The 26,078-nt window shown below is 49.1% G+C and overlaps 1 protein-coding gene across 6 annotated transcripts in view; it reads right to left on the reverse strand.

Moving 5' to 3' along the window:
- The window catches only part of DMD (dystrophin), a 553,630-nt gene that overhangs the window by 95,880 nt on the left and 431,672 nt on the right, over positions 1-26,078 (reverse strand). For 4 of the 6 annotated variants that reach the window (XM_038757062.1, XM_038757063.1, XM_038757068.1 and 1 more), the window contains 4 exons: positions 21,076-21,248; positions 11,381-11,537; positions 6,496-6,616; positions 3,441-3,688 (listed from right to left, as the gene is read on the reverse strand). In XM_038757062.1, coding sequence (XP_038612990.1) covers positions 3,441-3,688; positions 6,496-6,616; positions 11,381-11,537; positions 21,076-21,248 — 699 coding nt within the window. Of the gene's footprint in view, positions 1-3,440; positions 3,689-6,495; positions 6,617-11,380; positions 11,538-21,075; positions 21,249-21,715; positions 21,750-26,078 lie in introns of those variants that run through there. The other 2 variants (XM_038757065.1, XM_038757069.1) reach the window with 1 other exon arrangement.

The following is a 26,078-nucleotide window of genomic DNA, read 5'->3' on the forward strand; positions in this document are numbered from 1 at the left end:
ATGTGCAAAGCGCTGTTCTAAGCACTGGGATAGATACAAGGTGATCAGGTTGTCCCACTTGGGGCTCACAATCTTGATCCCCATTTTCCAGGTGAGGTCACTGAGGCAGAGAGATAATACTATCACTCTATTTATTTTACTTGTACATATTCTATTTATTTTATTTTGTTAATATGTTTTGTTTTGTTGTCTGTCTCCCCCTTCTAGACTGTGAGCCCACTGTTGGGTGGGGACCGTCTCTACGTGTTGCCGACTTGTACTTCCCAAGCGCTCAGTACAGTGCTCTGCACACAGTAAGCGCTCAATAAATACGATTGAATGAATGACTGAATAATAATAATGGCATTTATTAAGCACTTACTATGTGCAAAGCACTGTTCTAAGCACTGGGGAGGTTACGAGGTGATCAGGTTGTCCCACGGGGGGCTCACAGTCTTAATCCCCATTTTACAGATGAGGACACTGAGACCCAGAGAAGTGAAGTGACTTGCCCAGAGTCACACGGCTGACAATTGGCAGAGCTGGGATTCGAACCCATGACCTCTGACTCCAAAGCCCGGGCTCTTTCCACTGAGCTGCGCTGCTTCTCTAAGTGACTTGCCCAAAGTCACACAGCTGACCAGAGGCGGAGCGGGATTAGAACCCATGCCCTCTGACTTCCAAGCTCGGGCTCTTCCCACTGAGCCACGCTGCTTCTCTAAGTGCAGCTCCTGGTGGGCAGGGATCGTGTCTGACGGTACATGCTCTCTCGAGTGCTCAGTACAGTGTCAGCCCTCTGTAAGCGTTCAGTAAACACCACTGATTGATTTTTGCCCAGAGCCTCTCGATGCCTCCCTAAAACCCAAAGGCCGGTTCATTAATACAACATTCCCACATCATCTGCGGAATGAGCATGGCTCAATGGAAAGAGCCCGGGCTTTGGAGTCAGGGATCATGGGTTCAAATCCCGGCTCCGCCACTTGTCAGCTGTGTTCCTTCATTCAATTGTATTTATTGAGCGCTTACTGTGTGCAGAGCACTGTACTAAAAGCGCTTGGGAAGTCCAAGTTGGCAACATCTAGAGACGGTCCCTACTCAACAGCGGGCTCACAGTCTAGAAGGGGGAGACAGACAACAAAACATATTAACAAAATAAATAAATTAAATATGTACAAATAAAATCAATAAATAGCGGCCTAGTGTGACTTTGTCACAACTTCTCTGGGCCTCAGTTCCCTCATCTGTAAAATGGGGATGAAGACTGTGAGCCCCCCGTGGGACAACCTGATCACCTTGTAACCTCCCCAGCGCTTAGAACAGTGCTTTGTACATGGTAAGCGCTTAACAAATGCCATCATCATTATTATTATTATTATTATTATACTAACAATGATGATGGTATTTGTTAAGCGCTTACTCTGTGCCAAGCACTGTTCTAAATGCTCAGGTAGATATAAGGTGATCAGGTTGTCCCACACGGGGCTCACAGTCTTCATCCCCATTTTACAGATGAGGTAATTGAGGCCCATACATTCATTCATTCATTCAATTGTATTAATTGAGCACTTACGTGTGCAGAGCACTGTACTAAGCGCTTGGGAAGTACAAGTTAGCAACATCTAGAGACGGTCCCTACCCAACAGCGGGCTCACAGTCTAGGCCCAGAGAAGCGACTTGCCTCAAGTCACACAGCTGACAAGTGGCGGAGCCGGGATTGGAACCCGGGACCTCGGGCGCCCAAGCCGGCGCTCTGGCCACTGAGTCACGCTGCTCGCTCTCTGCAGAGGCTGGAAGACATTAACGGGGAGCCCATCAACTGCTCCCACGGTGTCACTCATAGCCTTGCTAGGATATACCTAGGGACTGTCTCTATTTGCTGCCAGCTTGTACTTCCCAAGCGCTTAGTACAGTGCTCTGCACACAGTAAGCGCTCAATAAATACGATTGATTGATTGATATAGGGGATCCCAGGGCCACCACAAGCCTTTCTGGGGGCTCAGGCCATGCACTGTCTGAATCCCAGGATGGGATAATCCCCATCCCAGCCGGCCACTGAAAGCAGGTGCTTGGGAGTTAAAGGTCATGTGTTCAAATCCTGGATCCGCCACTTATCAGCTGTGTGACTTTGGGCAAATCACTTCTCCGCACCTCAGTTCCCTCATCTGTAAAATGGGGATTAAGACTGTAAGCCCCACGTGGGACAAGCTGATCACCTTGTATCTGCTCCAGCACTAAGAATGGTGCTTTGCACGTAGTAAGCACTTAACAAATACCATTCTTCTTCTTCTTATTATTATTATTAGTATTATTACCACCTCACTGGTAAAATGGGGATTAACACTGTGAGCCCCACGTGGAACAAGCTCATCACCTTGTATCTGCCCCAGCGCTTAGAACGGTGCTTTGCACATAGTAAGCGCTTAACAAATACCATCATTATTATCATTATTACCTCATCGCTAAAATGTGGATTAACACTGTGAGCCCCTCATGGGACAACCTGATCACCTTGTATCTGCCCCAATGCTTAGAATGGTGCTTTGCACGTATTAAGCGCTTAGCAAATACCATCATCATTATTATTATTATTATTATCACTATCTCATCGGTAAAATGGGGATTAACACTGTGAGCCCCACATGGGACAACCTGATCACCTTGTATCTGCCCCAATGCTTAGAATGGTGCTTTGCACGTATTAAGCACTTAGCAAATACCATCATCATTATTATTATTATTATTATCACTATCTCATCGGTAAAATGGGGATTAACACTGTGAGCCCCACATGGGACAACCTGATCACCTTGTATCTGCCCCCAATGCTTAGAATGGTGCTTGGCGCATAGTAATCAATCAATCAATCATATTTATTGAGCGCTTACTGTGTGCAGAGCACTGTACTAGGTGCTTGGGAAGTCCAAGTTGGCACCGTATAGAGACGGTCCCTGCTCAACAGTGGGCTCACAGTCTAAAAGGGGGAGACGGAGAACAAAACCAAACATACTAACAAAATGAAATAAATAGAATAGATATGTACAAGTAAAATAAATAGAATAATAAATCTGTACAAACATCTATACATCTATACAGGTGCTGTGGGGAAGGGAAGGAGGTAAGGTGGGGGGACGGAGAGGGGGACGAGGGGGAGAGGAAGGAAGGGGCTCAGTGTGGGAAGGCCTCCTGGAGGAGGTGAGCTCTCAGTAGGGCCTTGAAGGGAGGAAGAGAGCTAGCTTGGCGGATGGGCAGAGGGAGGGCATTCCAGAAAATGAATCGGTTTTCACGTTTAAGCCAAACCAAAATTCAAATTGAGCAACGACTGATGCTCTCTCCCTCTCTCTGTCCTCTAAGCTTCGTTTCTTGCTACTTTTTCCTCCTTTCCCCTCTTTCCCTCCCCGACCACATTCCCCGTGATGCTCGTAAGGCCGTGCCGAGCCAGCCGTGGCGGCGGCGGGCGGTACCTTGACTTTCTCCAGGTGGTCTTGCAGCGAGTCGGCGGGCAGGTCTCCGACGGGGTGCCAGGCGCGGGCGGCGCCCTGGGCCCGCCGCAGCTTTCCGTCCAGCTGGTCCGCGGCCTCGCGGAGGGCCCGCAGCCCGCCCAGGGCCTCGTCGATGCGCCGCTGCCGGGCGGCCGCACGCCGGCTCAGCGAATCCCACTGGGCGGCCACGTCGGCGGCCTGCTTCCGCAGCAGCGGGCCCGACTCCTGCGCTGGAGCGACATTCCCGGGGCAGAGGTGTCAGGGCCCGCGGGCTCGGCCGCCGACCGCCGGACATTTCAGCGGGATTCCCCTGACCCTGAAACCGCCCCACCTCCTCAGTTACCTCATCTGGAAAATGGGGGTGATGACTGTGAACCGCACACGGGATAATGATAATTATGGATTTGTTAAGCAGTTATGTTGCCAACTTGTACTTCCCAAGCGCTTAGTACAGTGCTCTGCACACAGTAAGCACTCAATAAATACGATTGATTGATTAAGCGTTGACTATGTGCCAAGCACCGTTTTAAGCACTAGGGTAAATACAGGGTAAGCAGGTTGTCCCTTGTGGGGCTCACAGTGGGACAACCTGATGGCCTTGTATCTCCCCCGGCGCTTGGAACAGTGGTTGGCACATAGTAAGTGCTCACCAAATACCATCATCATCATGGATGATGTATATGTATATATGTTTGTACATATTTATTACTTTATTTATTTATCTTGTACATATCTATTCTATTTATTTTATTTTGTTAGTATGTTTGGTTTTGTTCTCTGTCTCCCCCTTCTAGACTGTGAGCCCACTGTTGGGTAGGGACTGTCTCTATGTGTTGCCAACTTGTACATCCCAAGCACTTAGTACAGTGCTCTGCACACAGTAAGCGCTCATTAAATACGATTGATTGATTGATTGATTAAGCGTTGACTATGTGCCAAGCACCGTTTTAAGCGCTAGGGTAAATACAGGGTAAGCAGGTTGTCCCTTGTGGGGCTCACAGTGGGACAACCTGATGGCCTTGTATCTCCCCGGCGCTTGGAACAGCGGTTGGCACATAGTAAGCGCTTACCAAATACCATCATCATCATGGATGATGTATATGTATATACGTTTGTACATATTTATTACTTTATTTATCTTGTACAAATCTATTCTATTTATTTTATTTTGTTAGTATGTTTGGTTTTGTTCTCTGTCTCCCCCTTCTAGACTGTGAGCCCGCTGTTGGGTAGGGACTGTCTCTATGTGTTGCCGACTTGTACTTCCCAAGTGCTTAGTACAGTGCTCTGCACACAGTAAGCGCTCAATAAATACGATTGATTGATTGATTGATTGTCCTCCCAGGTGAGGAGGGCACAGAACATAGAAGGAGCAAGGCCTAATACATCCATTCATTCATTCAATTGTATTTATTGTGCGCTTACCTTGTACTAAGCGCTTGGGAAGTACAATGGAGAGAGCACGGGCCTGGGCATTAAGACTTGGGTCCTAATCCCCATTCTACCACTTGTCTGCTGGCTAATAATAATAATGACGGCATTTATTAAGCGCTTACTATGTGCAGACCACCGTTCTAAGCGCTGGGGAGGTTACAAGGTGATTGGGCTGTCCCACGGGGGGCTCACAGTCTTCATCCCCATTTGACAGATGAGGGAACTGAGGCACAGAGAAGTGACTTATGATGGCATTTATTAAGCACTTATTACGTGCAGCGCACTGTCCTAAGTGCTGGGGAGGTTACAAGGTGATCGGGCTGTCCCACGGGGGGCTCACAGTCTTCATCCCCATTTGACAGATGAGGGAACTGAGGCACAGAGAAGTGACTTGCCCAAAGTCACACGGCTGACAATCAGCAGGGCCGGCATTTGAACCCATGACCTCTGACTCCAAAGCCCGGGCTCTTTCCATTGAGCCATGCTGGACTTGGGATCTAATCCCCATTCTGCCACTTGTCTGCTGGCTAATAATGATAATGATGGCATTTATTAAGCGCTTACTACGTGCAGAGCACCGTTCTAAGCGCTGGGGAGGTTACAAGGTGATCGGGCCGTCCCACGGGGGGCTCACAGTCTTCATTCCCATTTTACAGATGAGGTAACTAAGGCCCAGAGAAGCTAAGTGACTTGTCCAAAGTCACACAGCCGATAAGTGGCGGAGCCGGGATTAGAACCCATGCCCTCTGACTCCCAAGCCCGGGCTCTTTCCACTGAGTCACGCTTCCAAACCCAGCTGTCACTTGCCCGGCAAATGATCCTCAGGCGAGTCTCTGGGTCTCAGTCTCCTCCTCGGAAAAATGGGGATTCGATCCCTGTTCTCCCTCTTACTTACACTAAGAGCCCCTTTGTGGGACAGGGACTGTTCCCAACGTGATTATCTCGGATTTGTCCCAACACCTAATACAGTGCTTGGCACGTAAGAAACACTGAATGAGTATCACGGTTTTTATTCATTCATTCATTCATTCATATTTATTGAGCGCTTACTGTGTGCAGAGCACTGTACAAAGCGCTTGGGAAGTCCAAGTTGGCAACATACAGAGACGGTCCCTACTCAACAGCGGGCTCACAGTCTAGAAGGGGGAGACAGAGAACAAAACAAATTAAAAAAATAAAATAAATAGAATGAATATGTACAAATAAAATAGAGTAACCTTTTTTTATCATTTTATCGTTAACTATCACTGCACGTCCACTGTGGATGAGGATCTGTGAGCCCACTAGACTGTGAGCCCACGGTTGGGTAGGGACCATCTCTACATGTTGCCAACTTGGACTTCCCAAGCGCTTAGTCCAGTGCTCTGCACACGGTAAGCGCTCAATAAATACGACTGATTGATTGATTGATTGATCTCTTTAGCTTTCCAAAGTCAGAGTTGGACAGAACCAGGAAGCGGCGGCAAAGACTATGGATGGTGGGACCAGTGTCTCCCCGGATGATGATGATGATGATGGCATCTGTTAAGCGCTTACTATGTGCAAAGCACTGTTCAAAGCACCGGATCTGCCGTCCCCGCACCCTCGCCCATCGCCCAATTACCTCTGGATTCCAGGAAGGGCTTCTCCGGTCCCGCCGCAGGCTGCTCATCCGGGAGAGTCCGCACCGACTCGAGGGCAGTGGTGATCACGGGCTCTTTGGCTTTTAACTCCTTCTTGAAGGCCTGGGAGACAAAATGGGAACAGACGGCTGGGAACAGTGGAAGGGCCGGCCTTGTATCTGCTGGGGAGGACCGCTTCTCCGTTTGTTAATATGTTGGGTTTTGTTCTCTGTCCCCCCCTTCTACACTGTGAGCCCACTGTTGGGTAGGGACCGTCTCTAGGTGTTGCCAACTTGGACTTCCCAAGCGCTTAGTACACAGTAAGCGCTCAATAAATACGATTGACTGATTGATTGATTGATTGAACAGCGCCCAACAACCCAGATCTTATAACCCCATGGTCGCGGGTGACCCCCGGCTGTTTTGGAAGAGAATCTATCCTCATCTACCAGAGAAGCAGCGTGGCTCAGTGGAAAGAGCCCGGGCTTTGGAGTCAATATCAATCAATCAATCAATCGTATTTATTGAGCACTTACTGTGTGCAGAGCACTGTACTAAGCGCTTGGGAAGTACAAGTTGGCAACATATAGAGACAGTCCCTACCCAACAGCGGGCTCACACTCTAGAAGGGGGAGGCAATCAATCAATCAATCAATCGTATTTATTGAGCACTTACTGTGTGCAGAGCACTGTACTAAGCGCTTGGGAAGTCCAAGTTGGCAACATATAGAGACAGTCCCTACTCAACAGTGGGCTCACACTCTAGAAGGGGGAGGCAATCAATCAATCAATCGTATTTATTGAGCGTTTACTGTGTGCAGAGCACTGTACTAAGTGCTTGGGAAGTCCAAGTTGGCAACATATAGAGACAGTCCCTACCCAACAGTGGGCTCACAGTCTAGAAGGGGGAGGCGATCAATCAATCAATCAATCGTATTTATTGAACACTTACTGTGTGCAGAGCACTGTACTAAGCACTTGGGAAGTACAAGTTGGCAACATAGAGAGACAGTACCTACCCAACAGTGGGCTCACAGTCTAGAAGGGGGAGACAGAGAACAAAACAAAAGAGGGCAAGTCATTTCACTTCTCTATGCCTCAGTTACCTCATGTGTAAAATGGGGATTAAGACTGTGAGCCCCCTGTGGGACAAGCTGATCACCTTGTAATCTCCCCAGGGCTTAGAACAGTGCTTTGCACATAGTAAGCGCTTTATAAATGCCACTATTATTATTATTATTAATTATTATTATTATTTATTATTATTATTATTATTATTATTATTATTGTTGTTGTTGTTGTTGTTGTTGTTGTTGTTATTATTATCTCCCAGGAAGGGATCTGGGGACAAAGAGATCTGGTCTGATCCGGCTCTATTGTGGACGGCGTCACCGCTGCCAGGATGGTGAGCAACGGGAGCTTATCGGGACCCTCGCCAACCCCAGCTGCCAATCAATCCATCGACAGGCATGAGAAACGTTATGGCCTAGAGGAAAGGGCACGGGCCTGGGAATTGGAGGACCTGAATTCTAATCATGGCTCTACCAAATAAAAATAATAATAATAATAATAATAATAATAATAATAATAATAATAGCATTTATTAAGCGCTTACTACATGCAAAGCACTGTTCTAAGCGCTGGGGAGGTTACTAGGTGATCGGGTTGTCCCACAGGGGGCTCACAGTCTTAATCCTCATTTTACAGATGAGGTAACTTAGGTACAGAGAAGTGAAGTGACTTGCCCAAAGTCACACAACTGACAATTGGCAGGGCCGGGATTTGAACCCAGGACCTCTGACTCCAAAGCCCGGGCTCTTTCCACTGAGCCACGCTGCATTACCCAAGGCAAGTTGCTTGACTCCTCCGTGACTCAGTTCTCCTGTTCTCCCTCCTACTTAATAATAATAATAATAATGATAGCATTTATTAAGCACTTACTATGTGCAAAGCACTGTTGTAGGCGCTGGGGAGATGACAAGGTGATCAGGTTGTCCCACGTGGGTCTCACAGTCAATCCCCATTTTACAGTTGAGGTAACTGAGGCGCAGAGAAGTGAAGTGACTGGCCCAAAGTCACACAGCTGACAGTTGGCCGAGCCGGGATTTGAACCCACGACCTCTGACTCCAAAGTCCGCGCTGTTTCCACTGAGCCACGTTACTTAACTGTAAGCTTGTTGTGGCGGGGAATGTGTCGGTTTAATACTGTTGTATCGTACTCTCCCAAGTGCTTAGTACAGTGTTCTGCACACGGAAGCGCTCAATAATTTTGTTATTTTGTTTTGTTCTCTGTCTCCCTCTTCTAGATTGTGAGCCCACTGTTGGGTAGGGACCGTCTCTATACGTTGCCAACTTGTACTTCCCAAGCGCTTAGTACAGTGCTCTGCACACAGTAAGCGCTCAATAAATACGATTGATTGATTGATAATAAATACAAACGAATGAATTCTTAGACTGTGAGCCCCATGAGGGACAGGGACTGCATCCCACCTAGTTAATTTGTATGTAGCCCAGTGCTTCAACACACAGCACTTGGTCCGCAGTAAGCACTTGGCAAATAACATTAAAAAACCCAATCAATGGCATTTATTGAGCTTTTAACTGTGTGCAGGGCGCTGTACTAAGCACTTCATTCAATCGTTCGTTCGAATCCCAGCTCCGCCAGCTGTCAGCTCTGTGACTTTGGGCAAGTCACTTAACTTCTCTGTGCCTCAGTTACCTCATCTGTAAAATGGGGATTAAAATTGTGAGCCCCCCGTGGGACAACCTGATCAGCTTGTATACTCCCCAGCGCTTGGAACAGTGCTTTGCACATAGTAAGCGCTTAACAAATACCAGCAATAATTATGTACTCTCCCAAATGCTTTGGACACAGTAAGCGCTCAATAAATCCAATTGATCGATTGAGGTCTTCGAGAAGCAGCACGGCTCAGTGGAAGGATCACGGGCTTGTGAGTCAGAGGTCATGGGTTCTAATCCCGGCTCTGCCACGTGTCTGCTGTGTGACCTTGGGCAAGTCACTTCACTTCTCTGAGCCTCAGTTACCTCATCTGGAAAATGGAGATTAAGACTGGGAGCCCCACATGGGACAACCTGATCACCTCATATCCCCCCCAGCGATTACAGTGCTTAGCACACAGTAAGCTCATAAGAAATACCATCATTATTATTATTATTATTATTCCATGATGTCAGGAGAAAGCTTTTTGGTTTCCTAGATCTTTGTAGGGAGAGGACTCTGCTTATCTCAGCTTTTACTTGAGACGGGACGTCTCGATACGCGTCCCAGTTCAAAGCAACACAACGGCCACGGGATAGCGGCCCAGCTACGGGAAGGAATGGCGACACTGAAGATGAAACCGTTGTGTCAGTTGTGTCTACGACTTAGGGAGTCGATGTAGAATACCCTGTGCGGTGCGCCGCGCTCCAGGCTGACCAAAGTCGGGCCCCGATTCTGATTCCTCTTCCGACACTCCAAGTAGCGGCCCCCACTGCTAGTTCAACCAGGAGGGAAGCAAATCCCCCAGAGAGAATCCACTAGTATTTACCCTGTCGCGTTCTCCTGAATTCCGAAGTTATTTTAGGATTTTAAAAAATGACAAAACTTAAATGCTTCCACGGGGGGAAGGCTTCTATCTCTGTTCATTCATTCAATCGTATTTATTGAGTGCTTGCTGTGTGCAGAGCACTGTACTAAGCGCTTGGGAAGTACAAGTTGGCAACATATAGAGATGGTCCCTACCCAACAGTGGGCTCACAGCTTAGTTGAAATTCCAAGCTAAGATCAGGCTGAAATGGCAGGTTAATTCAATCGGCGAACGTGGCAAAAAAAAAAGATGATTCCTAGACGCCGCACACCCCCGCTCCTCGGCGGGAAATCAATCAATTAATCGTATTTATTGAGCACTTACTGTGTGCAGAGCACTGTACTAAGCGCTTGGGAAGTACAAGTCGGCAACATAGAGAGACAGTCCCTACCCAACAGTGGGCTCACAGTCTAAAACATAGGATATGGAGGAGGGAGAGAAAAGCAACAGGAGAGAGGGTATTTCGGAGAGGAAATCATCATCAATCGTATTTATTGAGCGCTTACTGTGTGCAGAGCACTGTACTAAGCGCTTCGGAAGTACAAGTCGGCAACATAGAGAGACAGTCCCTACCCAACAGTGGGCTCACAGTCTAAAACACAGGCTATGGAGGAGGGAGAGAAAATCAACAGGAGAGAGGGTATTTCGGAGAGGAAATGAACAGGCATCAAGGAAACGGACAGGTTACGGAGGTCCTGGAGGAGATACACAGAGAGAACGAATCAAGCAGTGTGGCTCAGTGGAAAAGAGCCTGGGCTTTGGAGTCAGAGTTCCTGGGCTCAAATCCCGGCCCGCCCATTGTCAGCTGTGTGACTTTGGGCAAGTCACTTCACTTCTCTGGGCCTCAGTGACCTCATCTGTAAAACGGGGATGAAGACTTTGAGCCCCACGGGGGACAACCTGATCACCTTGTATCCCCCCCAGCGCTTAGAACAGTGCTTTGCACATAGTAAGCCCTTCCCCACAGCACCTGTATATATGTATATATGTTTGCACATATTTATTACTCTATTTATTTATTTATTTATTTTACTTGTACATATCTATTCTATTTATTTTATTTTGTTAGTATGTTTGGTTTTGTCTCCCCTTTTTAGACTGTGAGCCCACTGTTGGGTAGGGACTGTCTCTACATGTTGCCAATTTGTACTTCCCAAGCGCTTAGTACAGTGCTCTGCACACAGTAAGCGCTCAATAAATACGATTGATGATAGTAAGCACTTAACAAATACCAAAATTATTATTCTTATTCTTAATGGCATTTACTGAGCGCTTGCCTGGCGGTTAGCAGGATTCTTACCCTGTGCGCGTCATTCTGCTTCTGCAGGGTGGGGCTGTCCCCGCCCAGGGGAGGCTGCTGGCTCAGCTCGGCTTCCTTCAGCTGCAGCCAGGCCAGGAGCTCCTGAAGGGACACGGGCGGCCGCTTCCACCCGTCCTCACTGGCCTCCGGGCGACACCTGCAAAGCAAACGGCATAAGATGGCAAGGCCGGCCGGCCGGCCATCGGGACGGGCTAACCGTCCTGGCGGGCTAACCGGCTGCCCTGGGTGACAGCACTGACAGAATCCATTCATTCAATTCATTCAACTGTATGTATTGAGCGCTGACTGTGTGCAGAGCACCGGACTAAGCGCTTGGGAAGTACAAGTTGGCGACATAATTCCTGCCATTTTTTTCAAAAAAAAGGAAAACCCCCCAGCTGCAAGCGTTAACTGTGATTTTAATGAGTCCTAATCAAGGCCAGGGGTAGGGTGAGAGTTGCAAGCCATCTTGCCCCTCATTAAGAAACTCACATCCTGATTAGATGCCACAAGCAACACAGTTCTTAAATTTTCAGAAAGGCTACATTTCTGAAAAGGGGAAGGCCCCTTCCTTCCTCTCCCCCTCACCCCCCTCTCCATCCCCCGCATCTTACCTCCTTCCCTGAAAAGGGGAAGGCCCCTTCCTTCCTCTCCCCCTCGCCCCCCTCTCCATCCCCCGCATCTTACCTCCTTTCCTTCCCCACAGCACCTGTATATATGTATATATGTTTGTACATATTTATTACTCTATTTATTCATTTATTTATTTTACTTGTACATATCTATTCTATTTATTTTATTTTGTTAGTATGTTTGGTTTTGTTCTCTGTCTCCCCCTTTTAGACTGTGAGCCCACTGTTGGGTAGGGACCGTCTCTAGATGTTGCCAACTTGGAATTCCCAAGCGCTTAGTACAGTGCTCTGCACACAGTAAGCGCTCAATAAATACGATTGATTGATTGATTGATTTGGCCCTTTCTCAAATCGAGACATTGTTCAATGACAAATGTATGCATTTAGGGGGGAAATTCGTTTTAAAAATGAATACGTAGGGGCAGTCTCCACTCCTAGGTGGAGACTGGTCTTTCAGTCTTTGAGACGGTCCCTTCCAAGTCAGTTTCCCTCCCGGCATGGTCAGATCCCGCTCTTCATCCTATGGAAGGTGGAAGCCAATGCTTGGGAGGCTGAAGATGGCTCTGTTCAGGCTAAATCTGACACAAACAACCCACCTAGACTGTGAGCCCACTGTTGGGTAGGGACCGTCTCTAGATGTTGCCAACTTGGACTTCCCAAGCACTTAGTACGGCGCTCTGAACAGAGTAAGCGCTCAATAAATACGATTGATTGATTGATAATAAATACAAACGAATGAATTCTTAGACTGTGAGCCCCATGAGGGACGGGGACTGCATCCCACCTAGTTAATTTGTATGTAGCCCAGTGCTTCAACACACAGCACTTGGTCCGCAGTAAGCACTTAGCAAATAACATAAAAAACCCAATCAATGGCATTTATTTAAATACGATTGATTGATCGAACCCGCCGGTCGGTTGGGCCTGCTGTTGTGAAGCCCAACCACCCTCCCGCCTCGTCCTGGGCGCCTCCGGCCCCGTGAGTGCTGGGTTGCTCTGAGCCTTTCCCGTTGCGGGAGATGGGGGGAGCGGAGCCAATCCCGGGCCCCAGGAATGCTTCATCCTGACACAACAGACGCTCTGGCAAAGCCTGGAGCCCCGCCGGTCGGGTCTTCCCAACCGGCAGGCTGCTTAGGGCAAAATCCAGGCTTGCGCTTGGCCTTCGCACGGCTCCATCGGTCCGGGCCTTCAGTTCACGGAAGGGGAGAAACTCCGGGGCCACGGAGCCGGCGGGCGTCCCGACTCCATCAGGGTCAGCGGGGAAGGAGCGGGGGCGGCGGACCCGCGGGGGTGGGCCGGGATTCCGGGATTCCGGGGCTGGCTTGCTGGGTCGCGTGCTCTTCGGCCTCTTTCAATCCCCTCTTTATTTCAGCAAGTTTCAAGGGAAGGGGAAAAAGGCATCCGGAGAGAAAGCTCTCTTGTTTTTTTACGGTATTTGTTAAGCGCCCAATAGGCGCTATGCGCCAGTATAGATAATAACGATAATGACGGCATTTATTAAGCACATACTATGTACAAAGTGCTGTTCTAAGTGCTGGGGAGCGCCCAATATGCTCTATGCGCCGGTATAGATAATAATAATAAGAAGGATGGCATTTACTAAGCGCATATTGTGTGCAAAGCGCTGTTCTAAGCGCTGGGGAGGTTACAAGGTTGTCCCACGGGGGCCTCACAGTCTTCTGATGGGTGGGTCTGTGGGGGCAGGGAAGCAGCGTGGCTCAGTGGGAAGAGACCGGGCTTTGGAGCCAGAGGTCATGGGTTCGAATCCCAGCTCCGCCACATATCTGCTGTGGGACCTTGGGCAAGTCATTTAACTTCTCTGAGCCTCAGTTCCCTCATCTGTAAAATGGGGATTAAGACTGTGAGCCCCGCGTGGGACAACTTGATCACCTTGTATGTACTCCAGCGGTTAGTGTTCTGCACCTAGTAAGTGCTTAACAAATGCCATTATTATTATTATTATAATTATTATTATTATTATTCACCCCCATTTTATGGATAAGGCCCAGGGAAGTGAAGTGACTTGCCCAAAGTCACCCAGCTGACAAGCGCCGGAGCCGGGATTTGAACCCATGACTTCTGACTCCAAAGCCCGGGCTCTTTCCACCGAGCCACGCGGCTTCTCAGGTTGGACCGTGTCCCATATAGGGCTCACAGTCTTCACCCTCATTTTACAGATGAGGGAACTGAGGCAGAGAGAAGCAAAGTGACTCGGCCAGGGTCACACAGCAGACAAGTGGCAGAGCCGGGATTAGAACCCAGGTCCTCTGATTCCCGGGCCAGTGCTTTACCCACTAGGCCTCGCTGTTTCTCTCCAAGTGTGGCAGTGCTCTGAAGGAGGCCTCGCCTTTGCTCGCACGACAAATGGAGCGACTGTTTCTCGGCTTTGCATTATTATTATTATTGTTATTATTATTATTGTTATTATTATTATTATTATTATTATCATTATTATTATTATCCACCCCAGCAGTGTTCTTTAAGCCGCTCCTCTTTGATCTGTTTCCCGGGGCGGATGTGAGGAAGAGCCACGCGCCATTCCCCGGAACTTGCCCGGGGACGGCAGCTAATCCTGCCCACCTCCCTTGGGAAACTCAGCTCCCCCAAACACCGGGAGGGAGCAGACGGAGGAGACTGGCAGTCAGTCAGTCGTATTTAGTGAGCGCTTACCGTGTGCAGAACACTGTACTGAGCCCTTGGGAGAGCACCTTACAACAATAAACAGACACAATCCCTGCCCACAATGAGCTTATAGTCTAGAGGGCACTCTCTGGGGCGAGACACTCCCACTTCTAGACTGTGAGCCCACTGTCGGGTAGGGACCATCTCTATATGTTGCCAACTTGTACTTCCCAAGCGCTTAGTACAGTGCTCTGCACACAGTAAGCGCTCAATAAATATGATTGATTGATTGATTGAGAGAATCGGGGCGATGCTGACGGTCTAGGGGGAGAGGCGGATGCTCTCTGGCGGGGGGATGCCAGGGCTCTCGCACCAATGCCCTTGGAGGGATGTGCCAGTGGTCTCCATGAGCCGGGGGGGGTGGGGGGTGGCGGGGAACACCGATCAATAATCAATCAATCATATTTATTGAGCGCTTACTGTGTGCAAAGCACTGTACTAAGCGCTTGGGAAGTCCAAGTTGGCAACATCTAGAGACGGTCCCTACCCAACAGCGGGCTCACAGTCTAGAAGGGGGAGACAGACAACAAAACAAAACATATTAACAAAATAAAATAAATAGAATGCTCTTGAGGGGGGATGTATGGGACCCAAACGAACAAACCCAAACATATTAACAAAATAAAATAAATAGAACGCTCTTGAGGGGGGGATGTGCGGGGCCCGAACGAAAAGCCGAGCTCTCGGACAACCCGTGAAGGGCCCGTCCCACGGGCACCTCCGGGTCCACCCATCTCTGGCTCCCCCACGGACCTCCAGGCTGCCAGCTTCGGTGGGAGGAAGTGGCCGGCCGCGGCGCAGAGGAACGCCCTGCTCGGCCGCCACGGAATGAGCCTGTTTATTGTTGTACTCTCCCAACCGCTTAGTACAGTCCTCTTGCACACAGCAAATGCTTAATCAACACAAATGAATGAAGGCACCCACTGGGCCGCCCTCAGTGGAAAGAGCCTGGGCTTTGGAGTCAGAGGTCATGGGTTCAAATCCCAGCTCCGCCACTTGTCAGCTGTGTGACTTTGGGCAAGTCACTTCACTTCTCTGGGCCCCATTTACCCCATCTGTAAAATGGGGATGAGGACTGTGAGCCCCCCGTGGGACAACCTGATCACCTTGTAACCTCCCCAGCGCTTAGAACAGTGCTTTGCATATAGTGAGCGCTTAATAAATGCTATTATTATTATTATTATTATTATTATTATTATTATTCCCGGTTCTAACTTCAGTCTCGGGTCTGACCCCGGCCTCAAGGTGGTGCCAATCGTCGGGCTCCCGTCGGCCTCCCCTCTGCCGTTCAAAATTGGCCACCACAAGACATAATAATAATAATGATGATGGTATTTATTAAGCGCTTACTATTTACGAAGCACCATTCTAAGCGCCGGGGAGGTTACAAGGTGATCAGGTTGTCCCACGGGGGGCTCAAAGTCTTAATCCCCATTTTACAGATGAGGTAAGTGAGGCACAGAGAAGTTAAGGAATCCGGAGCCGGGATTTGAACCCATGACCTCTGACTCCAAAGCCCAAGCTCTTTCCACTGAGCCACGCTGCTTCTCCTGACCAGCTGCGGACCCGATTCTCCACCTCCCCAAACAAACTTCCTTCTACGCCCCGTCGACACGCTCCCTCTTTGAGAACTCGTTCACTCCTGCGGCTTCAAGTGCCCCCTCCATGGGGAGGATTCCAAAATCTAATAATAATGACGGTATTTATAATAATAATAATAATAGCATTTATTAAGCGCTTACTATGTGCAAAGCACTGTTCTAAGGGCTGGGGAGGTTACAAGGTGATCAGGTTGTCCCACGGGGGGCTCATAGTCCTAATCCCCATTTTACAGATGAGGTAACTGAGGCCCAGAGAAGTGATGATTGATGATGATTGTGGCATTTTATTAAGCGCTTACTACGTGCAAAGCACTGTTCTAAGCGCTAGGGAGGTTACAAGGTGATCAGGTTGTCCCACGTTGGGCTCACATTCTTCATCCCCATTTTCCAGATGAGGAAACTGAGGCCCAGAGAAGTGAAGTAACTTGCCCAAAGTCACACAGCTGGCTACCGGCGGAGCCGGGATTTGAACCCATGACCTCTGACTCCAAAGCCCGGGCTCTTTCCACTGAACCACGCTGCTTTGTTAAGTGCTAATCATGTGCCAAGCACTGTCCTCAGCGCTGGGGTAGATACAAGGTCATCAGGTTGTCCCACGGCGGGGGGGCTCACAGTCTTAATCCCCCTTTTACAGACGAGGTAACTGAGGCCCAGAGAAGTGAAGTGACTTGCCCACTGTCACACAGCTGACAAGCGGCGGGGCCGGAATTAGAACCCAGGACCTCTGACTCCCAAGGCCGCGCTCTTTCAACTCTCTTCTCTGCAGGTTCACATCTCCTCCTCTCAGCTTGACTGTCCTGCCAACACCTCAAACTAAATGTGTCCAAAACAGGACTCCTCATCTCCCCATTCAAACCACATCCTCCCCAAGGCTTTCTCCTCACTGTAGACAGCACCACTATTTGTTTTCATTCAATCGTACTTATTGAGCGCTAACTGTGTGCAGAGCACTGTACTGAGCGCTTGACTCACATCTCTCCTTTAGTGCCCATATTGTTCTACCTAGAGAAGCAGCGTGGCTCAGTGGAAAGAGCCCGGGCTGGGGAGCCAGGGGTCACGGGTTCAAATCCCAGCTCCACCGCTTGTCAGCTGGGTGACTTTGGGCAAGTCACTTCACTGCTCTGGGTCTCAGTTCCCTCATCTGGAAAATGGGGATGAAGACTGTGAGCCCCACCGTGGGACAACCTGATCACCTTGTAACCTCCCCAGTGCTTAGAACAGTGCTTTGCACATAGTAAGCGCTTAATAAATGCCATTATTATTATTACCTTCACAGGAGCTCTAGAATCCATGCTTTTCGCTGCCACAGCCGACCCCCACAGTAAGGGCTCAATAAATACAACTGACTGACTGACTGGATGGATTCATTCGTTCATTCAATCGTATTTATTGAGCGCTTACTGTGTGCAGAGCACTGTACTAAGCGCTTGGGAAGTACAAGTCGGCAACATATAGAGATGGTCCCTACCCAACATTCATTCATTCATTCAATCGTATTTATTGAGCGCTTACTGTGTGCAGAGCACTGTACTAAGCTCTTGGGAAGTACAAGTCAACAACATATAGAGACGGTCCCTACCCAACATTCATTCATTCATTCAATTGTATTTATTGAATGCTTACTGGGTGCAGAGCACTGTACTAAGCGCTTGGGAAGTCTAGAAGGGGGAGATAGACAACAAAACAAGTGATCCCCCTTCTAGACTGTGAGCCCACTGTCAGGTAGGGACCGTCTCTCTATGTTGCCAACCTGGACTTTCCAAGCGCTTAGTACAGTGCTCTGCACACAGTAAGTGCTCAATGAATAGACTGAATGAATGAATGAATGAATGAATGTGATGGATGATGCCAACACATTAACAGTGTCCTCGCTGACCTCCCTCCCTCCTGTTTCTCCCTACTCCATTCCATGCTTCACTCTGCTGCCCGGATCATTTTTCAAAAACATTATTTAGTCCAAATCTTGACATTCCTTAAGCCCCTCCAGTGGCTCCCCATCCATCTCCGCATCCAACAGGATCTCCTTACCATCGGCTTTAAAGCATTCGTTAAGCTCCCCTCTTCCTACTTGACGTCGTCAATCTTCAACCGGAACCCAAACCATTTACTTCTCTCTCCTAACACTCACTTACCCCCCAAACCTCAATTACTTGTAGACCGTGAGTCCACTGTTGGGTAGGGACCATCTCTAGGTGTTGCCGACTTGTACTTCCCAAGCGCTTAGTACAGTGCTCTGCACACAGTAAGCGCTCAATAAATAAGACTGAATGATTGAATGAATAGTACAGTGCTCTGCACACAGAAAGCGCTCAATAAATACGATTGAATGATTGAATGAATAGTACAGTGGTCTGCACACAGTAAGGGCTCAATAAATACGATTGAATGAATGAATGAATGAATGAATAGAGAGCACTCAATAAATACTACGGATGAATTGATTGTTTCAACCTAACTCGCAGCTATTGTTATCGCTTCTGGATAAGAGTTTGGTACGCCATTCATTCAATCGTATTTATTGAGCATTCACTGGGTGCGGAGCACTGTAATTTGTGCTTGGGAGAGTATACTACAACAATAAATAGACACATTCCCTGCTCACAATAAGCTTACAGTCTAGAAGCTACAGTCTATGTCAGTAACACTGTTGGGTAGGGATCGTCTCTATACCTTGCCGACTTGTACTTCCCAAGCGCTTAGTACAGTGCTCCGCACACAGTAAGTGCTCAATAAATACGACTGAATGAATAAATGAATGAATAGAGAGCACTCAATAAATACTACGGATGAATGGATTGTTTCAACCTAATTCACAGCTATTGTTATCACTTCTGGATAAGAGTTCGGTACGTCATTCATTCAATCGTATTTATTGAGCATTTACTGGGTGCGGAGCACTGTACTATGTACTTGGGAGAATATACTACAACAATAAATAGACGCGTTCCCTGCCCACAATAAGCTTACAGTCTAGAAGCTACAGTCTACGTCAATAACACTGTTGGGTAGGGATCGTCTCTATATGTTGCCGATTTGTACTTCTCAAGCGCTTAGTACAGTGCTCTGCACACAGTAAGTGCTCAATAAATACGACTGAATGAATAAATGAATGAATAGAGAGCACTCAATAAATACTACGGATGAATTGATTGTTTCAACCTAATTCGCAGCAATTGTTATCGCTTCTGGATAAGAGTTTGGTACGTCATTCATTCAATCGTATTTATTGAGCATTTACTGGGTGCGGAGCACTGTACTTTGTGCTTGGCAGAGTATACTACAACAATAAATAGACGCGTTCCCTGCCCACAATAAGCTTACAGTCTAGAAGCTACAGTCTACGTAAATAACACTATTAAGTAGGGACTGTATATGTTGCCGACTTGTATTTCCCAAGCGCTTAGTACAGTGCTCTGCACACAGTAAGTGCTCAATAAATACGACTGAATGAATAAATGAATGAATAGAGAGCACTCAATAAATACTACGGATGAATTGATTGTTTCAACCTAATTCGCAGCAATTGTTATCGCTTCTGGATAAGAGTTTGGTACGTCATTCATTCAATCGTATTTATTGAGCATTTACTGGGTGCGGAGCACTGTACTTTGTGCTTGGCAGAGTATACTACAACAATAAATAGACGCGTTCCCTGCCCACAATAAGCTTACAGTCTAGAAGCTACAGTCTACGTAAATAACACTATTAAGTAGGGACTGTATATGTTGCCGACTTGTATTTCCCAAGCGCTTAGTACAGTGCTCTGCACACAGTAAGTGCTCAATAAATACGACTGAATGAATAAATGAATGAATAGAGAGCACTCAATAAATACTACGGATGAATTGATTGTTTCAACCTAATTCGCAGCAATTGTTATCGCTTCTGGATAAGAGTTTGGTACGTCATTCATTCAATCGTATTTATTGAGCATTTACTGGGTGCGGAGCACTGTACTTTGTGCTTGGCAGAGTATACTACAACAATAAATAGACGCGTTCCCTGCCCACAATAAGCTTACAGTCTAGAAGCTACAGTCTACGTAAATAACACTATTAAGTAGGGACTGTATATGTTGCCGACTTGTATTTCCCAAGCGCTTGGTACCGTGCTCCGCACACAGTAAGTGCTCAATAAATACGATTGAACGAATGAATGAATAGAGAGCCTTCAATAATACTACGGATGAATTGATTGTTTCAACTTAACTCGCAGCTATTGTTATCGCTTCTGGATAAGAGTTTGGTACGTCATTCTTTCAGTCGTATTTATTGAGCGCTCACTGGATGCGGAGCACTGTACTATCTAGACTGTGAGCCCACTGTTGGGTAGGGACCGTCTCTATACGTTGCCAACTTGTACTTCCCAAGTGCTTAGCACGGTGCTCTGAACACCGTAAGCTCTCAATAAATACGATTAAATGAATGAATGCTTGGGAGAGTATTCTACAACAATAAATAGATACGTTCCTTGCCCACAATAAGCTTACACTCTCGAAGGCTACAGTCTATGTCAATAACGGCTCCTGATTTTAATGCACTCAAGGGTTTAACATACATCTTTTTATCACGCCACTCATCCCCACTTCAATCTGATCATAACCGCCCACTCTCATCTTTTTACTGAGTCGATCAATGACTCGCTGCATCCGATTTGCAAGGAATGACCCTGCAATCGGGTGACTGAGATGAACCTCTCCAAAATCAGATCCCTGGGGGCTTTTGGGCCAGTTGTGCCCCATTTGGGCCTCTTCCCGACTTCCCCCTACCCGCCTCCCCACCTGATATTGAGGGACCGCTTCCTCAGCTCGCTCCACTTGAGGTTCATCTGATCCAAGCGCCGCCGCAGCAGGACCGCGTCCTCGGAGCCGTCGAGCGAGCGCAGGATCTTCTGGCCGTTCTCGTCCAGGCTGTGGAAGGCGTCCGTGTGGGCCTCGATTTCTTCCTGGAGGTCCTGAGGAGACAGGTGGGGACACGCAGCTTGAGCCAACGAGGGCGGGGGGAGAGCGGCGTTCTCGAACCCCGAATCGCAGGGCCCGTGGGCCGCCTGACCCCGGCCCGGCCAGGCCGGGCGTCTGCTTTCTGATTTTCAGCCGTCCTCCGAGCGTGGGCGGAGATGTCTCCTGGCACCCAGCGGCATCATCATCATTGATCATATTTATTGAGCGTTTACTGTGTGCAGAGCACTGTACTAAGCGCTTGGGAAGTACAAGTTGGCAACATATAGAGACAGTCCCTACCCAACAGTGGGCTCACTGAGCACCACCTCCTAACGTAGCCCCGTCCTTTACAAAGCCGCCCCGGCCAGGAGACTCTCCGATGGCATGCCCGCGCGCACACACAAACGCACACAACAACCCCAAAGCAACCGGTCCCCAGCGCGGCGATTCCCGGGTCGCTTTCCGGCCCCCGGCACCCGACCTGCACGTGGTAAGTCTTCCGGTGTGGCATGCTCAGCGGGAAGCGAGGACTGCAGCCCCGGCCTCGCTGCATGGTCGCAGCCCCGCCCGGCCGGGCCGGCCCCAGCCCGCGATGGCCGGCAACGGTCCCTCTGCCCTCCCGCCCGACGGATCCTTGAGCGAGGGGGCGGGGGGAGGTCCGGGAAAGCGAGGCCAGGGACACGCCACCGGCCGTTCGGACGGAACAGCGGCCCCTTCTTATCGCTCGGCCGGGCCGGGCCAGAAAAGCCTTTTCAATTCATCTCTTGGTCTCCCGGTCTCGGTGCCGGGCGGCTCGCAGCCAGGGGCATTCCTCCCCGCCCACGCCATCAATGGGGCATTGTGCCCCCTGGCCGCGCCACTGGCGAGCGGCCCGCACGATTCCCTCTGGAGTTCCCGTGGTCCGGAGAAGGAAGGGCCGGGTCTCTCCAGCCGCCCCCCATCACCCCTGGCTTCGTCGGGGTTGGACCCTTCTAGACTGTGAGCCCACCATTGGGTAGGGCCCGTCTCTATATGTCGCCGACTTGTACTTCCCAAGCGCTTAGTACAGGGCTCTGCACACAGGAAGCGCTCAATAAATACGATTGAATGAATGAATGAATGAATGTACCCCCGTCGAGAGGAGGCAGCTCGTCGCGGTGAAGCCCCCGACGGCGGGACACCCGGCTCTCCGGTCCCGGGCACGGCGGGCAGGGTGGATGGGTGAGGAATGAACGCTTCCGCCACTCCCCCCCGACAGCCTGACCAGTGCGGACGGATCCTTCAGAGGTTTCACCCTCCTCCTCCTCTCTGGCCGGAAGACGGAGGATGGAAATATGGAACCTGAACCTGTGGAACCAAGTGGATTGGTAGGGAATGGCGGCCCCCATCTTGGAAGGGGCCGGGCTTCCCAGTGACTCCACCAGGAGAGGCTCGGATGCCCGCCGCGCCCGACCCCACAGCTCTTCCCGGGTGCATCTTGGCCATCTGGCATCTGTTTCCCTCTCACGCTATTTTCAAAAGGTTAGGAATTTAGCGGATTCAGGCATTCCCACGGAGTCCCAATCTGATGTCACTCTGTCTCCACTGGGGACTGCTGGGCTCAAACTTCCCAGATAATTGTCTCTGCACCTCTCAGTCATCTTCACACGGTCTTTATCCCGACGGATGCATCTCCGATACATTTGATTTCTCTCAATGCGTAAACTTCAATCACACGCACAGAGCCATCGTTTATAGACTCGTGTGGACCAGAACAGTCTCCTTCCGCCAGCCCCGCCTTAGGCCTAATTTACTGGGTTTATGTGAGAATCATAAACCGCTGGAAAGACTGCCTGACACGGACTGAAATGGCTTAGGCAAGGGAGCACTCTTCTCCCGACCCCCGGAAATCAAGAAATGGCAAAGGGAATCTTCCATCCTCCCTGCTCAATCAGGCAAGCGCATCAAACAAGCAGATCGGAGCGCGAGGTGGCCCAGTCGGCGATCCGGAAAGGCGAGAGGTACTGACCTCTTTTCACCTCTGGCGGGACGGGAGAATCCAAGCACTCATCCGATCCAGTCTTGATTACTGTGTCAGCTTCCTTGCCGACCTCCCTGCCCGCTGTCTCTCCCCACTACGGTCCATAATTTTCCTGCAAACCCATTCCGACCGTGTTTCCCCACTCCTTAAGAGACTCCGGTGGTGGCCCATCCGCCTCGGCGGCAAACAGAAACTCCTCACCTATGGCTTTTGAGCACTCAATCACTTTGCCCCCTTCTACCTCACCTTCCTATTCTCCTACAACCCAGCCTGCACACTTTGTTCTTCGAAATCTAGCCTGTTCCCTGTACCTCAATCTCGTCCATCTCACCGCCGGCCTCCTGCCCACCCCTTGCATCCGACCTGGAATGCCCTCCCTCTTCATATAATAATAATAATTTTGGTATTTGTTAAGCGCTTACTATGTGCAAAGCACTGTCCTAAGAGCTGGGGAGGATACAAAGTGAGCAGGTTGTCCCATGTGGGGCTCACAATCTTAATCCCCATTTTCCAGGTGAGGTAACTGAGGCACAGAGAAGTGAAGTGACTTGCCCAGAGTCACACGACTGGCAAGCGGTGGAGCCGGGATTTGAACCCCTGACCTCTAACTCCAAAGCCCGGGCTCTTTCCACTGAGCCACGCTGCTTTCCATATCTCTGACAGCAGCGCTTAGTACGGTGCTCTGCACACAGTAAGCGCTCAGTAAATACGATTGAATGAATGACAGATCATACGAACGCTCAAAGCTGTACTGAACGCACATCTCCTCCAGAAGGTCTTCCCTGATTAAGCCCTCCTTCCTCTTCCGCTTCTAGACCGTAAGCCCACTGTTGGGTTGGGACTGTCTCTATATGTTGTCAAGTTGTACTTCCCAAGCGCTTAGTCCAGTGCTCTGCACACAGTAAGTGCTCAATAAATACGATTGATTGATTGATTCCGCTTCTTCCTTTCCCTTCTGCATCACCCTGACTTGCTCCCTTGGTTCTTCCCCCCTCCGAGCCCCACAGCACTTACGTACACATCCATAATTGTTTTTATATTAACGTCTGTCTCTCCCCGCTAACCGTAAACTCGTCGAGGGCAGGGAATATGCCTGTTTATCGCTGTCCTCTCCCAAGCACTTAGTACAGTGCTCCGCCCACAGTAAGTGCTCGATGGGCGGCATTCTTGGGAAGGACGTATCTTTCTCATGCACGTCCTGGGCAGGGAACTATCTGCTAATTCTACTGTACCGTACTCTCCCGAGTGGGCTCTGCCAATGGGCGAGTCACTTCTCTTCTCTGTGCCTCAGTTCCCTCATCTGTAAAATGGGGATTAAAACTGCGAGCCCCCCCGTGGGACAACGTGATCACCTTGGAACCTCCCCAGCGCTTAGAATAGTGCTTTGCACATAGGAAGCGCTTAATAAATGCCATTATTATTATTATTATTGTTACTCAGTATGGTGCTTTGCACATAGTAAGCACTCAATAAATACCACTGATTGACACAGAGAAACCCCTCTTCCCCTGCCCTCACTTTCCCTAGAGGAAAGAGCCTGGGCTCGGGTCGTGGGTTCTAATCCCAGCTCCGCCACTCGTCAGCTGTGTGACCTTGAGCAAGTCACTTCACTTCTCAGGGCCTCAGTTACCTCACCTGTAAAATGGGGATTAAGACTCTGAGCCCCCCGTGGGCCAATCTGATCACCTTGTAGGTACCCCAGTGCTTGGAACAGTGCTTGGCACATAGTGAGCGCTTAACAAATACCAACATTATTATTATTATTAACACTGTCTCCATTGCTTCCCCTAGCTGCCCCACTACATTGGAAAGTCCTTGAGGGCAGGGATCATCTGGGTCAAATCTCTAGCACTTCCCTCGCCCCGATGCTTAGTACAGTGCTCCGCACATAGTAAACACTCAATAAATACTATTAATAGCCCCGTCCCCGACTCAAAACCTTCCCAGCTGCGGCATCTCCCCCCCAAAAACCTCTTTACCCCTGATTTAGATCTTCGAATAGAGATCTTATATATCTGTTTTCTCCAACCTGAGCTAAGGTTTCCTGATTTACTGGCAGAAGGGAATTCTCCACACCGATAATCACGGTGGACATATTACGTACTCGACCTGACGTCAAATCAATTATACATTCAACCGACGTCATTTCAGAGCAGGGAAGTCAGGCTTCCCCTTAGGCGGTTTAAATTACAGATTCACTTCTTGCCTTGAAAATTATTTTTCGGTTTTGAAGTCAAAGGATCAGCACATACGATCGGTGAGGGGATCCAACTGAATTCCAAAGAAAGCCAGGCCCAAAAGAGCTAACCCGACGCTAAGGAAAATGGGGATTTTATAGAGGCGGAAACAGTGGCATAGCAAAAAGTAAAGAAAAGGACTCTGCATTGCAGAGGTAAAGGAACTCAAATGAACTTGTAACGGTGTGCTTTTTTAATTCGGAGTCCTCTACTGTAAATATTTTAATGGCTCCCTCCCCTGCCGGGCAGTAAACTCCTTGAGGACGGGTCACGGGCACCTCTGCGGAACTTCCCCAAATGTTTTGTTCCGAGTCTCGCACTCGGTAGACTCTCGCTAAATGCAATTCCTCTTATGAAATGAAAATCGAATCGATCAATAGTATCTACTGAGTGTTTAGTGTGAGCAGAGCACTGTATTAAACACTTGGGAAAGTACAGTACAGCCTCCAAGGAGCTTACCAGGGGAGACAGGCAGAGAAGCAGCGTGGCTCAGTGGAAAGAGCCCGGGCTTTGGAGTCAGAGGTCACGGGTTCAAATCCCGACTCCGCCAATTGTCAGCTGTGTGACTTCGGGCAAGTCACTTCACTTCTCTGGGCCTCAGTTCCCTC

Source organism: Tachyglossus aculeatus, chromosome 15, assembly GCF_015852505.1.
Source record: "Tachyglossus aculeatus isolate mTacAcu1 chromosome 15, mTacAcu1.pri, whole genome shotgun sequence".
Lineage (NCBI taxonomy): Eukaryota > Metazoa > Chordata > Mammalia > Monotremata > Tachyglossidae > Tachyglossus > Tachyglossus aculeatus.